The sequence below is a fragment of the Dermacentor albipictus genome, chromosome 6, assembly GCF_038994185.2.
Source record: "Dermacentor albipictus isolate Rhodes 1998 colony chromosome 6, USDA_Dalb.pri_finalv2, whole genome shotgun sequence".
Lineage (NCBI taxonomy): Eukaryota > Metazoa > Arthropoda > Arachnida > Ixodida > Ixodidae > Dermacentor > Dermacentor albipictus.
Window position 1 is genome coordinate 104,417,103 of NC_091826.1, and position 15,154 is coordinate 104,432,256.

Sequence of the window (15,154 nt, forward strand, 5' to 3'; positions counted from 1 at the left end):
CCAAGTTAGTCAGGTGGCACAATCCTGAAATTGTGTAATAGCTGCAAATAGTGTATGTCCAAAGTTCTTGATTTGTGAGCAACTAGGGCCACAAAATTGTCGGGTTTCTCAGTAATCTGCAAATAAATTTTCATCTGTCTGTGTCACTTTGGTGGAGGTGCTGAGTGCAGAAGTTAATGAGCGCCAGTGTGTGGTCGGAGCGATGAGCTTTCTTTGAATTGCGACCTTGCTCACTGTGTCATTTCTGCTTGGCTTGTAATGCAGTCTGTGGAGACGGTCATCCAGAGCATAGTGCAGCCGCTGCTGTCTGCTGTGAGCCAGTCTGTCGAGGCAATCATTCTGACCATGCATGAGGAAGACTTCTGCACGTGAGAGCATGCCTTGTCTTCTCCTTCTCTTTTATGCACCCGGTTTGTTGTTGGGGTTTTCGCACTGCGTGACAACATTGCTGGCAGACAACCAAGTTGGTGTCGACCATTACGCAAATGCACCGAGCAGTCCATGGCAGTAATCGAAAAGTGACATGACAAAAGTGTCACTTTCAGTGCTTCCTTATGGAGGAGCAGCATTGCACTGTTTGTTTTCCTTGTTTGTCACCAACACCAACTGCATACAATTCATCACTTCGCAGGCAGGCTTTTGGTAAAAGGTCTGAGCATACGGAGCAGCTACCAGCTTTTGATTGCTATTGGAAGCCATTGGAAGGCTATTGGAAGGCAGGCTATTGGAAGCCATTGCCAAATCTGTGCACATCAACAGCAGTGGTGTAACACACATACTTATGGGCAGAAGAAACAGTATTCAGTTGGACAGGGTGCAATTTCATGCCAGCAGATTTGCTGCTCATCATGAGCCACATGTGTCGATTGTCTAATCTGACGGGGCAGCTGCGTTCTAGAATGAGAGATGCATGTGGTCCCCTGTGAGCATGTACAGATCCTGGCTGAATGTGTCAAGTGTCAGCAAGCGTTGATACAGGCGTGTGTCTGTCATCATTGAAAAAAATTGTCATTTTTGCTGTGTCCCTACTAGGGATATTCGAATAACAAATCAAATAGTGTGCTATTTGTGTTGCTCTTCGAGTCGAATAATCAATCATAAGTACGAATATTTTCTGAATAGTCTTCAAGCGCTAAAAAATGTCAACAGCGCTCACTTATACATAAAATTGGAGCAAAAGTATGGCAAATTTCATCCCTGCAGGCGTATAGGCATTAAACATCAGAACTTAAATAGTGGAACTGGCTACCACACTAAAGGAGCCATAATTTACTGGCTATACAGCCATCATTCGCACTATCTCAAGAGTTCTGTGCATGCAAAGAAACTACTTGATTCATTGTTCCTATGCTTCATTTGTGTTTTAGGTAAACAATGCTTCATAAGGTGCTATGTCATGATACAAACTTTCTAACATTAAAAATACTAGGATGGGTTTTATAGTAATTGTAAAAACAGTTATTCATTATTTAAAAGGTGTTCAATATTGTGTTCGATCTGGAGTCAAACCTTCTTGGACATAGCATAATAGGAGGAATAGCATAGCAGGAATAGCATAATTCAGTTGTACACTCAAAACTACCCTAGCGCTTTCTAACCAGCACAGGTGCCCCATAGAACAAACGATTGCAGTTGAACCTCGCAACTAGAAAATCGGCGGGGAACGCGAAAAAAATTTACTTTTGCTTGAATTTTGTTGTTGTGAAATGACAGTACTGTTAAGGAATGCGTCGCCGAACGATACTTTACTGTCAAAATTAAGTTGGCCCACTTTGGCAAGCTTTACTCGAGGATATTGAACCGCACTGCTGACAGCACAAAGTGCGCCCCATGTGTCGTCGATCAGCAGTGGCAGCCCTGCCGTGGAGCAGCACTTTTGGTTGATTGCCTTCAGAAATATGATCACTTTTGTGAGATTTTGCGCAACACAGCACCAGACACAGAGCAACAGCGCTCCATGCACGCAGCAGTGTTTTTCCAGCGCACGCCATCGTCCATGGACACCAACGCATCCGATGCCAAGTCGTATCTCGTATCCCCGAAGGCGATTGATCGAAATTACAGCTCCTTTGCACAAGTCTACATCCACCACCCAGTCCACATGCAATGCCTGTCAGGTGGCACCAAAAGAAGCATTCTTTAAGTAAGGGATGAGTATTCCTGGATGATCGCTCAATCACAGCCTGATGCGTGGCAGTCCATGCTTTGGCCGCCATGTCAAGTGCCATAAACAAGTTCATGTCGGTAGGATGTGAATTTCTTTGTTTTTGCTGCACTTCTCTCACCGAGCTGTACATTATGTACTGTGCTACATTTTCAAAAACTGTCATTGCATGTCGGTAGAAACGTGCGTGCCATTTCAAACGTGCGATCAACAAGCAAGATGGCGGCCATGATGTGTTTCTTGTGCATGTGATCACTTCTGGCACTTGTTCTCTTTGTAAATAAAAATGGTGGCGCCCACACTAGCATAGTGGAATATTTTATGCAATTTTAGTGCAAAGCAAACACATTTGAGCACATTTTGGAGCTAGCACATTTTGGAGCTTGCTAGCCTTGTGCGAGTAGGTATAACACACGGGGTTACATTCCTGCAAATTCCGTTGATGTGGGATTGTAGTTCAGCGACAATTCATTGTCGAGAGGTATGAAATGCATTGAGTCCTATGGATGTTCGCTGGGGATATGCAAATATTTCCTTTGTTGTCACGGGATTCCATTATCATGGGTTTCAAGTGTGCTGCCTTGCTTTCAAGATTGTGTTGAGAGCAGCCTTAGCTCTTTCACCCTGCAAAAGTGCCTGCATGCACTTATTAGGCATGGGGCAAAATAATGTTAGATAGTCATCACTAATTGGGAGCCCCTCATGAACACCTCTTGTTCCCGCAGCCCTGCTGTGGACCGCATGGCTGCCCCTGATGCTCCCTGCTCACTGTATATGCGCGAGCTGCAGCAGTTCCTTTCCCACTGCCAGGCCGACTTCTTCTCCTCGTGGCCTCCCACTGCAGCCGTCACGCAAGGGTGAGTTCAGGGGAGGGGTTGCTGCAACACCCCACAGGAAAGGTGCAAAATGTGCCTCACAGCAGAAAGCGTCTCCTTGCAAATCATCTTCAGCAGAATGCACCTTAATGTATCTGGTATGAGCGGCATCAAAGCAGAAGATGCATGGTATGACACTACTTCTAATATGATGTGTGGGATTGTTGGAAATATGATTGCTCTAGCTGGATGTCGCTTGCTGGTATGGTCTATTGCACGTTGGATTGTGTGTGTCAATTGTACCATGTACCTCCTGCTTTATCGACAATCTTAATGGTGCCCTTTCCGCATCCTCACAGCATTGTAATTATTTTAGTCATTCCTACTGCGGTCAAAACCATGCCGCGTGGCACACTCTAGCATGACTCGAGCATGATGTGCATGTAACTATGCTCACCAGCCTTCACTGATTATCACACTAAGCTTTTGTGTTGGTGCATCATCAGAAAAATTGGTGACACAGCCCTCTGTTCTATTTTCTGATCTTGAGAGTTGCGGTATCAGTATAGTGATATTATTTCCTTCCATCAGAGGGTGCCACGGTCTTATCAGCAATGAAATTGCTGTTGTTTCAGAGCCACTGTTTACTTACAACACCTGAAGAAAATCGATCAGTGGCCATGACATTCATACGCATGTAGCAAATATGCAAAAGGTGGTGGTGACCTCAGGAAGTTGCGGCAAAGAGCAAGGCTTGAGTTAAACTATGCGTTCCCTGCTGCACGTACTGAAATAATATTTGCCTTGGAGGATGCTACAGAGGATCATAGTCGAGGATGGTAAAGAATTAGGTAGTGTGATGAAATTAGGAAATTTGCAGGCATAAAATGAGGTCAGCTGGGATTAAAATTGCTGAGAGAGGCCTTTGTCCTGCAGTGGACATAAATAGCATGATGTCAATGATGACTGGGCTTTGTAGGTCATGTTCAGGGGTGCATGACATTGCAGGCTGCTTAGCATAGTCATTGGTGTAGGGCTGCAAAGGCTGTGTTTATTAATCAATTAATAACTAAATTGAAGCACATGCTGGAAAGTTCATGGGAACTGTTGTGAGAACGTTAAGGTGCCATTGCTACCCATATTTTTTTTTTGTCCTTTATCACTTACCAAGCCTGTGCTTATGTTGATACTGACCTTTCTAGTTTTCATGAAGATAATTGATTCAGCTCAATCTTCTTTAATTTACCTGTGCTGCCCTCTGCCACATGCTGTTCGAAATGTTTTGGAAGGGTGCTGGCCCTTTCGCCTGTTCATTTGTGCACCTGCACCCATGTTGAGTGTGCGTCGGTTGTGTGTTTCGTGAATCGTGATTAATTAATTATTGGCTTCTCTGGGGCAACATGTCTTCTCTGGAAGCCAGGTAGCATGCACCGATACTGATTGGGAAGGACTGAGTGTGCTGTCGTGCTAACAGTGCACCCGATAAAGGCATGCCGAGTTCTGTCTGCTGATGCCTTGTAATTTGTTGTCGCTAATTTCTGCACTTGCAGCTCGCTTTTTGTATTCATTTTACGCATTCTTTAAACATGTTGCATATTGAAGCAGTGTTTGAGTACTGCCTTCCATGACGGATTTACCAAAAGGGTGCATTTGCTTGCATCAATATCTGTTGCCACAGATCTTTGTTAGCGTCAAATGTTGTGGAAACAGGGCATCACTAATATTAGATAATGTCAAAATGTAGCAAAACATACATATCTGTGTGTATGAGCTGCGCTGTTCCACTTAAAGACGAGTCAATATAAGCGACTGATCACCTTAAAGGTGCCCTGAACCACTTTTTATCAAAGTGGAGACATGCATTTGAAGTTAAAATAGGCTATTTCAGAAATAGTTTGCCACAAAAAGTACTTCAATGCGTTCAGCAGAAGCGGATTTATTGGCAACCAAGCACAGCCTCCGCCATGCTCACGTTCCTTCTTCAATGCCTTGCACTGTGAAGGCTACGGCAGAGTGGGGCATGCCAACAACGCCCCGCCTATTGAATGTCACCATGATGCGCAGTTCAAATTTGATTTTGGATGTTAACATAGATGCCACTACTTCAGGTTTTGGCACCTACGACGCAACAAACCTAAGCCAAACGCAATTGTCCTCAGCGAGCCATGGTGCACTGAGCCAGAGGACTCGTGGCAACCGGTGGCAGCCATGGTATCTACGCTACATGGCATACTGCACCTACGTGCAACTGTAGTGCATATGTGCAGTGTTTGCTACGTGCATGCCAGGGCTTGAGTGCATGCTTGCTTTCGTACGCTCCAGTCTGACCATGCTACATGGTGCGGGACGGCTTTGTCCTTCATTAGCTTGACCAACAGATAGTAGCCGCATCCAACTTACACATTTTGACGTGCTGTCAATAGTCTGCCAAGGTGTCTAAACAGGAGTGCCAGGAGTGAGCATGCGCTGGCAAGTGCGCATATGGTCTGAACTTAAGTATTGGGTGGTTTGAGGCTAGTTGAGTGTTCAAAACTAGTTGAAATTAGCGAGACCTGACGGTTACAACACCAATAAGCAGCGGGGCCAAAGTGTAATTCCTATGCGGGTGGCTGTGGCCTAGTGTGAGCAGACTGTAGTCGGCTTCTTTCGGAAGCACGTAATTGTTATTGAAATTCGAAAGCAGATTTTTGCTTCAGCCTGTTTATTAAACTTCGTCAATAAATATGCATAGTAATAGTAGGAACAAGCGCACTGACCCAACCTCCTTAATTGATGTCTGCTATTGGCCAGTAGCAGACATGTATTAGAATCTGCTATATTATGAAATAAAGCCTCCACAAAAGAGTGAAAAGCAGGCTTCTGTTGAAAAGAGACTGTTTGAGATTAAAGGTGGCTTCGTGCTCTGCTTGCGAGCTCCACAGGCCGCGCACGACTCGAAAACTTGGCTGAGTGGTTCACAGCAGCATATGCTATCTGCGGACTACGTTTTTTTCACCAAGCTTGAGGAGTGGTTCAGGACCCCTTTAAACGACAAATGTGAACTAGATACAGATATTACGGGCTGCTATTTCTGATTCTCACTTTTCTTCATCATACTTACCGTTTGTGTATTCCACAAGGTATTGTGAGAAAAATCTATGTTCGCGGAAGCGCTCATATATGGGCCGTTTAGTCCTCTCTTGAAAACACGAATGCCATCGCTGATATTGTCAGTAACTGAGGGAGATGATTGTTTATGCTGCTGTACTGAATGCACTATCTCTCGTTTCTCGTTTTACTTAGTGGTTAACCGAGTATCCCTGGAATTAAGAAATGTGTCAGTATAACAACACATACAGACAACTCATACCTAGTGGATTCGACGGGCAGCCTTTGGAAAAATTGACATACAAATGTCACAGCGCTGTGTCTCCACTGCCTGCTTATTGTGTGTCTGCTTTGCAAAGTGAAGAGTAGTTGGTTTCAAATGCTAAGGTTAGAACTGAGCTATAAAAGTAGTTACCTTCTTCCTAACTGGTTACTGCGAACTCTACAGCTGTGCCAGGCCTAACCTTAGCTGAACAGGATCAACATCAGCTCATTCTCCAGGCCTTCAGAGGATGAAGTTTGTGCATTTCAACTTAGAAAGAGCCCTTCAGAGGATGAAGTTTGTGCATTTCAACCTAGAAAGCATGTTTCAATTCATTTTGAGTGTGATCAGGTATATATACAAATGAAGGTGCTCTGTGATCAACACGCTGATTTTCTCTGTTCAGTCAACACGAAAGCATGTGCACTATGATGGTTTGCATTTGTCAGTTGCGGCGTTGTCAGCTTGGTGTGATAAAATGGTCCCGGAGACGCACCATGCTAAATAGTCGGTTAATTGTTGGTGTCGGCATCTCGTTGGTCTCGTATAGAGTCAATGTTACCGCACCTTAAACAAGTACAGGCATGTGCTGCCACCCCCAAACGGAGAAACACTGCTAGAAGACTTCAACAGCAACATAATGTTTTTTAATTGTTGCCTCAGTGTAATGCAATGTTCTTCAATAAATTTGCTAGCCATCAATGAAAGTCGGCTACTACGCAGTTCACGGTGCAGTCTGGTCAAATGCATGGCCGCTTTTTGTTTGAAACTTTTGGTTGCATTCATACACTATGCACATTTTCGGCACTGTACTGACGTAGAGCTACAGGTGGAGGTGCAACATGGTACACAGCATGAGTGCTTTCTGCAGTGCGCGTGCATGCATTTTTCTTTTTTTTGCTGGAAACTTGCTTTTGAGTTTAGGCCGTGTGCGTGACCCTTCAAACATGTTTCACAACTAGTCTGCTAAGGCAGGATGCATGTGCTGTTGCACTGTGACAAGGGTGGAAGGAATGTTCTGGTTTAATGTTCCTTGAGAACATTCACATACCTTTAGTAACTACAATTCATGGCAGGAAGTGGTCTATACTAAAGCCCCTTGATAATTTGAAAGTAGCGACACTCTCCTCCTCACGGCGCTTTCCTCCTCGATTCTCCTCGCCCGCCGGCTGCGCACCGCACGCTATTCCTCCTGGGCTCCCGCGGACGGGCCGCAGGATTCTATGGAGGCGTGTTATATTGGGCCAGTTCCGCGCCCCAGTGGGGTTGAAAATTTTGAGAAATGCTAATAACAGCATCGATAATGCTGGAGGCAACGTTTATGAGGAGGTTGGTTTTTTCTTAAAGCCGTATGAACGAGGTATACTGATTTAAAGGGAGCTTTGAGGCGAGTTCTATACTCCAGACAATTTTTCTGCCACATGATCAGATGCTTTACTTCGTGCGTCTGGTCTAGTATTGCTTGTGACACATCCCTTTGTGTGTGGCTTATTAAGCGAAAGCCTTAGACCACTGTTTCAAGGTCCCGTTGTGAGCTACAGAAAATATCACGTGACCGAAGGAAGGCGGGAAGCGAACCAAAGCATGTGCAGCCGCGTATAAGAGATGATTAATGATTACCAAAGTAATGATTGATTAGTGATTGGATTGTTATTCATGCACCCTAATCCACCCCGATCGGTCTTAATACCCTTTCATCAACACTTCACCTTAATCCACCATAATCCACCTTAATTCTCCTCCACGCACCTAAATCTTTATTCATGCATCTTAATCCTTCGTAATGCACTCTAATCCACCTCAATCTTCTTTAATACACTCTAATCAACCTTAATCCTCCCTAATCCACCTTATGTCACCCACTAATGATTCATTAACTAACTTGGGTAATCATTCTCTCATACAGGGGTGGACATGCTTTGGGTCCCCTCTAGCCTTCCTTGGGTCACGTGATACCTCCAGTTTAGAATGCGACCTTGAAACATAAAGATCTAAAGGCTTTCGCCTTAAAACTTAAAAAAAAGCTAAATTTTGACTAGTGAACGCTCATCACCTACAATACTACGGGGATACTTGCCACTAATTTTTTCAGGGCGCAAAGCAGAATCAATAATACTGCGCTTCCGACTGAATAACAACAGTTAGCGATGTGCGAAGTGATGGAGCCACCCCGGAATATTAAGCATACTGAGGACAACCGCAACAAAAACGCTGGTGAGCAGGCCGGAAGAATGATAAAAAAATGCAGCATTACAGGATGTTTGCTACGAGCTATAAGAAAGACTCCTCAGCTCGCAAACAACGCTGTTCTTTGTCAGAACAAAGTTGCTTCGGCCAATGTCATGCAGCCACTGCTTCCTACGCAAGCCATTACGCTTTCGTTGTGGTATCATAAAAACGGCATAACCATCTTCAGGCTTCTTGCTGCAGTTATATGCGCAACAGCCCGGCATAGCGCTAGCACATAGACCAGAAACACTGCGCACAACGTTCGCTACGCCGAGCTAAAGCACCGAGCCAGCCGTGCTCAGGAGGAAAATGGCGCGAACGAAAAAGAAAAACACAAGCAAAACTCAAGATCCACGCGTTTCCAAGGGCAACGGCAGGGAGACCAATCGTCGTGCAGAAAAACGGGGCAAAACTGGTTGCCGCGGGGGGGACACGCAAGGGGCGAGGAGGAGGCGAAGAGGTCGCACGGCGGCGGCAGAGTTCAAAGAGTGGCGGTACTTTCAAATTATCAAGGGACTTTAGTCTATACGTGTTTTATGTTTTTTCGATAAAGACGCTGCATGTGAACTTACAAGTACATGTTAGCTTTCAGTGAAGCAAAGGCAAAGCATACATGCTAATACATGTAACTTGCCCAAAAATGTGTTCTACTGGGCATGAAAACTTAGCTTAGCAGAATTGGTCACTGTCACCGTTATAACCATTACCACTTGCATGTATATACAGCTGTTACAGAATGTCTGCCAAATATTGGCTACTACCTTGTGTAAAAATGTTTGCTGTCTTGTTGGTGGCATTATGGTAGTCTTTTCTGCAGTTATTTGAACAAAGTGGTGTATTGGACATGCTTACTTTTCATACACTGTTTAACGCTTCAGTGAAATGGCCTGCTCTGAGCATGTACAGCTGCTGCATTAAGAACATGGTGCATAACTGAAACCCCTTGTGCGCTTTAGTAGATGCTGCTTTACACTGCAGATAGTACTGAGTAGGACAGACAACAGTGAGTAATAGGTTCACGTGACAGTTGAAAGCATTAAGAGGAACCTTTAGCTCGGGCGCTCCTATCTAAATACATTTGAAACGAGAATCCATTTTTCTCGGCGACCACTGCACCAAGTTTGACGAGGTTTGTTGCATTTAAAAGAAAAACTTTATTTCTATTGACTGTTGGTCTCAAATTGTTTATTTCAGTCGTCAATTTTTTTACTAAAAATGTGCAAAAATAAAAACAAATTCACAAGATGAAACTGTCACGTTTACAATTCTCTAACTCAGCAAGGAAAAATGATATCACAATTCTGTGAATTGCATATGATAGGTAGTACATCTAAAGCAGACAATATTGATACCTTACATATGAATTTTAAAAAAATTCAGTAATATGGAAATACAACTTTTGCAGAACCCTTGTAAACAACGTAACAAATTCATGTAAGATATAAATGGACATATCGAATTTGTGCACTTTGAATGATCTAATGGATGCTGTTTACAGAACCGCAATATCTGTTGTTGATACATAGCTAATAATTTTTAAATTTGTATGTCTATCTATTTGTTAACTTTCAAATTTTTGAAAATTCTTATAACAAAATTGAGGCCCTAAATTGAAATTCCGCTTCCAGCAATCACTAGAATTTTACTGTCTCTCTCAAATGCAACAAATTTCATTAAAATCGGTCCAGGAGTTATCTCAGAAAAGCGTTTTTGCATTTTACATGTGTTTGAATAGGCAAAGTCAGAGTTGGGCCTGAGTGAAAGCTTCCTCTTAAAGGCAAACAAAGTAAAATTTCGTGAAGGTTAGCAGCACAGAAAGACGCATCAAACGCTTCGCAGGTTGCGGGATCTGGCGTCGCGTGCCTTGGAGCTACTTGTGCGGCATGCAAGCTTGGTGCGCCCACTGGCTGAGGGTGGCAAGATGCGGCTGGCTGCTGACTTTGCCCACATGGAAATGGCACTGGCACCACTGGGCCAGCCGCTGGCCGACCTGGGGCGCCCCTACAAGGTGGGTCGTGTGTGTTGTGCTGTGTTTGAACAAATTTAATTGGAGTTTGCTGTGAAATAAAATGTGGCATGTTACAAGTTATAATGCAAAAGCATTATAGGCCCTTTCATGCAAAAATCCATTGGCGTGACCGAGAGATGGTACCAAGAATGGCCATGGTGCAGAGTAAGAACACGTACAAGAAAGTGCTCAGATTGACATCAAATTTCTCAAGCAGGTTCCTGTAAACAAAGTAAATTAATGGCTTTCAAAAGAAAATTTTGTAAATTTATTCTGGTTGGGAAACGAACCCAGGGCTCTGGAGAGGGAAATGAGCACGCTTCTTTGATGCCATGGTGGCTTCACGGTTCTGGCTGAATTGACTAAAGTTGTGGCCTAGTGCATGCATCATTATACATGTGATGGTGTAACCAATGAGGAAGTGGCGCCACTTCATGAGTGCTTAAAATGAGCCTAAAATAAAACATTTCACCAAATGGACTATAATGCTCTTGCATTCCCGCACGTAAGCAGTCTTAAGTGTCCCTGCCGAATTTTTTAGAGTGCAGCTTTAGGCGGCCATTCCTGCATTTTGCATTGGCGTCGTCCCTTGGTGTAACAGTGAACGAGCACAGTGAAGGATAAAAGAGTGAACGCGGAGTGCAGCAGGGGATGAAAGGCGCCAATAGTGAAAAGAGTGCAAGGAGGAAAGTGGAAAAGGAGGGCATGGCGAAAGCATGAGAAAAAAAGCGTAGTGCTGTGCAAGTTGTGGACACGGCAAGCACATTGACCAATACCATATATGGAAACAAAGTGCTGCATAAGTGGAGGTCTGTCTGCAGTGGCTACTGTGAATCATGCCCGCGTGTCATTCACGTGCTGCCTGTCACATTCTTCTGATTAGCGAGGCAGTCACGTGCCACACTTCATCGTTTGCCATGTGCTGCACGAGACAGATTGTCTGCGTAAGCCAATATATCGCAAAATGAAAACACTTACAGAGCAGCGCTCAAATTTCATATTAGGAAGTATCGTAATTGTTGGTGAATTTTTTTAGACCGAATCAAATACGAATCGAATAGTGCCTGAAGAGAATTGAATCAAATCGGATATGAAATCGTTTTCAAATAGTTTTGCATAATGAATAGCCATTATCACAATTAATATGAAGCAATGTACACATCCCAGTATTCTTAAAGGGTCCCTGAAACGATTCCGATAAATTTTGTAGATGCATAGGGTACAGCTACAGTAAATCATTCACACCATAATTTGTGTGAACTGTCTCATATTAAGAGAGCTATAGACGATTACAAGTTACCCTCCTCCATAGTCATGCATTTTCTCCTAGACTCGTTAGCTGAGTGATCGGGGCTAAGCTTTGCCTTCACTGGCTCTGCGTCATGATGGGACGTCATGTTGCCTACTTCTGGTTGTCTTGGAGTCGGCTCGCGAAGCTTCTCCAACCTCTCCGCCAGCCACCTGGCAGTCGATCCCAAGTGAGAGCTATCGCAGCAGCGTGCGTTGTGAGCATTCTGTCGCAGTGCCGAGTGCGCCCGGTGTTTCGGTAACCACAGGCAAGCTGCGTTTTAATGGATGCATGACTAAAGCCTCTTCATACTACCGTTGCTGTGACGCAGGAGCTTTAGCGTAGACGTACGTGAACGGCCTGATTGGTCTGCATGGTTCAGCCACCTGGTGGCACAGAGCTTAACCAGCCAAACAAAGAGCTAATACTGCTCTAACCAAGTGTAAGGCATTGTAAACATTTAGAAAAACAATGTGCTCATAATTACGCTTCTACCAAAAATTTACACCAGCACCAAAACAGAATACACTTCCCTACTGCTATAGTATTAGTTCTTTGTTTGGTTGAGCTCAGTGCCACCAGGTGGCTGTACCAAGCAGACTGTTCACATTTACGCGTCTGTTCATGCCCTGAAACACCCAAGCCCAGTCCACTTGCGCTTACCCGAATACTGGACACACGAAACACTATAGTCGTAATCCTCCGGCGTAAAGTGATGGCAGCAAAGAAGAATGCACTATGTTACTGCTACTGTGTTTGGTTGAGCTCTGTGCCACCAGGTGGCTGCACCATGCAGACTATTCACATTTGCACTTCTGCTCATTCCGTGAAACGGCACGGTCAAATGGCCAGGCCCAGTACCCTTGCGCTTGTGTTTACCCAAAAACCAGACTCACGAAACACAATTGTGGTAGTAATCCTCCGGTGTAAAGTGATGGCCACAAATGCGCAAATCTTGGTGCCAATCGGATAGTGACAGTCCGATGCGCTGTAGCCACTCTGCTCGTTTGGTGCCTTGCAGAGGGACACGATGTTGACATATTGCCAGTCACTATGTTTGCAGCCCACAATGCAACAAAGGCAAATCATGGTGCTCGCGAAAAGACTGACACTGACACTGACTGCGGAGCTCTCGTCAACACGGAGCATGTTGTAACACAAGCAGATGACACTTGCTGTGTGCCGGAAGTCTTGAGTGCAGGATAGATTGTCCTTGTGCATTCTCTTTCTGTTACTTTCTTTCTTATAGGAACAAGTTAACTAACATAGCAATTATAACAAGCAACACTTGTTCACCATAAGGTTGCAAAAATGATCGAAGATGTTCCCTGGGCAGCCAATTGGATAGCTCACCCTACTTGCGTCATATGGTCACCTCGCACACCTGGTCAAGGGCGGCTGAAAACTCAGCGAGTGGCACGCTGCGATCGGTAGTGATGCACATTTTTAAAACCTTATAATAAATTACATGCTTTAAGCGTAGCGCTTAGGTGTGTCAATTAATGATCAAAAGGACCGACCTTAACGACTCAGTGTGTTTGTACAAAATCACCAAAATCGTTTCAGGGTCCCTTTAAAGCTAGCAAGTAGGTGCCATTACCAGTAAGTTATTAAGTGCTGTCAAAAACACAAATGGAGCATTGAGAACAAACAAGTAGTTTCTTCACATGAGCAGGGATCTTGAGGAGTGCGAATGATTGCTGTACAGCCTGTAAAGTATGGCTACCTAAGCAGCGTAGCCTGCTCCCCTACGCAAGTTCTCATGTTTTATGTCTATACTATCCCGCGGAGGTGCAAATGTACCATACTTTTGCTCCAATTTTATGTTTATTTGGGTACAGTTGACTTTTGAAATATTTGAAATGCAATAAAAGATATTCACATTTAGGAATAGTGACTATTCAATTCGAAGACCAATTAGAAAGTTTCAAATATTCGCACACCCCTAAAGCTGTTATAATAAGTTATTTAGGGCATTACTCTAAGGCTTCTTGATAGTTTATCTAGGGTTTGAAGGTTCCTACACTTGATTTAATGCCAGAAATGAAGAGTCGAAACTGTCACTTTAGTGTTCCTTTAATGCACCATCTCTAACAGTAGTAGCAGTAAACAATACGTCCCCCTTGTTTCTTCTTGTCGCTCTTATTTCGTGCCAGTCAACCTTTCTCTTTTGACAGTCTCTATAAGGCCTCTGCGTGTGCAGGTACTGCGGGCGCTGCGGCCGCTGCTCTTCCAGAGTCCCCAGCACGTGGCCCAGTCCCCCATGCTGGGTGACGTGGTGCCTCACTCACTGATGCTGCATTTCCTGTTTGCCAAGGCACCGCCTGAGCTTCGGTCACCATACGAGGTGCGTTTCTTTGTGCAGGATGGACTTCCTCGAGCCTGTGTTTTGACCAGCAGTACTGTGGCAGATGGCAGAACCGGTTAGATAGCTGTAAAGGATGGTGATGTGAGGCAGAGGGCTTCAAACGCAGCTTAGCTCCGGAAGTGTAAACAATTGCTGCCTCACATGCCCGTGAGAAGGAACCTCATTGGAAGGTGGCGTGGCCATTGTTTTTTACAATGCAATGCATCACCCTGGGGCTGGTTGCATCAACGGGTGCAATGTGTATTCCAGTTAGGTCATTGTATTGTTAACCATAATTGTTGTTATGTGCTTGTGCACTCCATGTTGTCCAGCACCTGTTTCCACTTTGCCCATGTGCGTTTCAGAAAATGGTGTAGCATAGATAGTAGAAGTGTTTCACATGCTCACGTACAATGTCATGTGCCAGTTCACCTTTGAAGATTGTGCAAATGGCATGACGCGAATGGCAACGCATTAGGCGGAGGCCTTGCACATCCTCCTCCTTTTGTTTTCTGTGTGTGTTCGCCTCACTTCACTTTATTACCTTAAAGGCCCCCAGGATTGGGGGTATTACATAAGGGGTGGGTAGCTAATAAAATAAATTATATACTCTAGGGAAAGATGTTTAGGTACAAGTTTGCTCGCTGGTAAATATGTTAATTATACAGTTCAAAAATGTGGATGAGCTGGTGATTGCAGTGATGTCGTGTGGAAGGTCGTTCCAGTCCGAGGCTGAACGTGGGAAGAATGATGTGGCAAAAGTGGTAGTGTGCGCCCGTGGACGGGCGACTTGAAAGGGATGACCAATGTGGAGTGAAATGCATGCAGGAGGACTGATGTAGGGTAGATGATGAAGTGAGCTGCAAAAAAACCTATGAAATAAGTACATAGTGGCAATACGATGCCGACAAGCCAGGGTTGTTAAGCTGGATTCTGCTTTTAACGATGATATTT

General features: G+C 44.4%; 1 protein-coding gene across 1 annotated transcript in view; it reads left to right on the top strand.

Annotated features, from left to right (window-relative positions):
* Positions 1–15,154, top strand: part of fws (four way stop) — a 57,956-nt gene that overhangs the window by 27,600 nt on the left and 15,202 nt on the right. The window contains exons 14-17 of the mRNA XM_070541185.1: positions 265–368; positions 2,890–3,021; positions 10,397–10,565; positions 14,057–14,200. Of these exons, the coding sequence (XP_070397286.1) occupies positions 265–368; positions 2,890–3,021; positions 10,397–10,565; positions 14,057–14,200 (549 nt within the window). The remainder of the gene's footprint in view (positions 1–264; positions 369–2,889; positions 3,022–10,396; positions 10,566–14,056; positions 14,201–15,154) is intronic.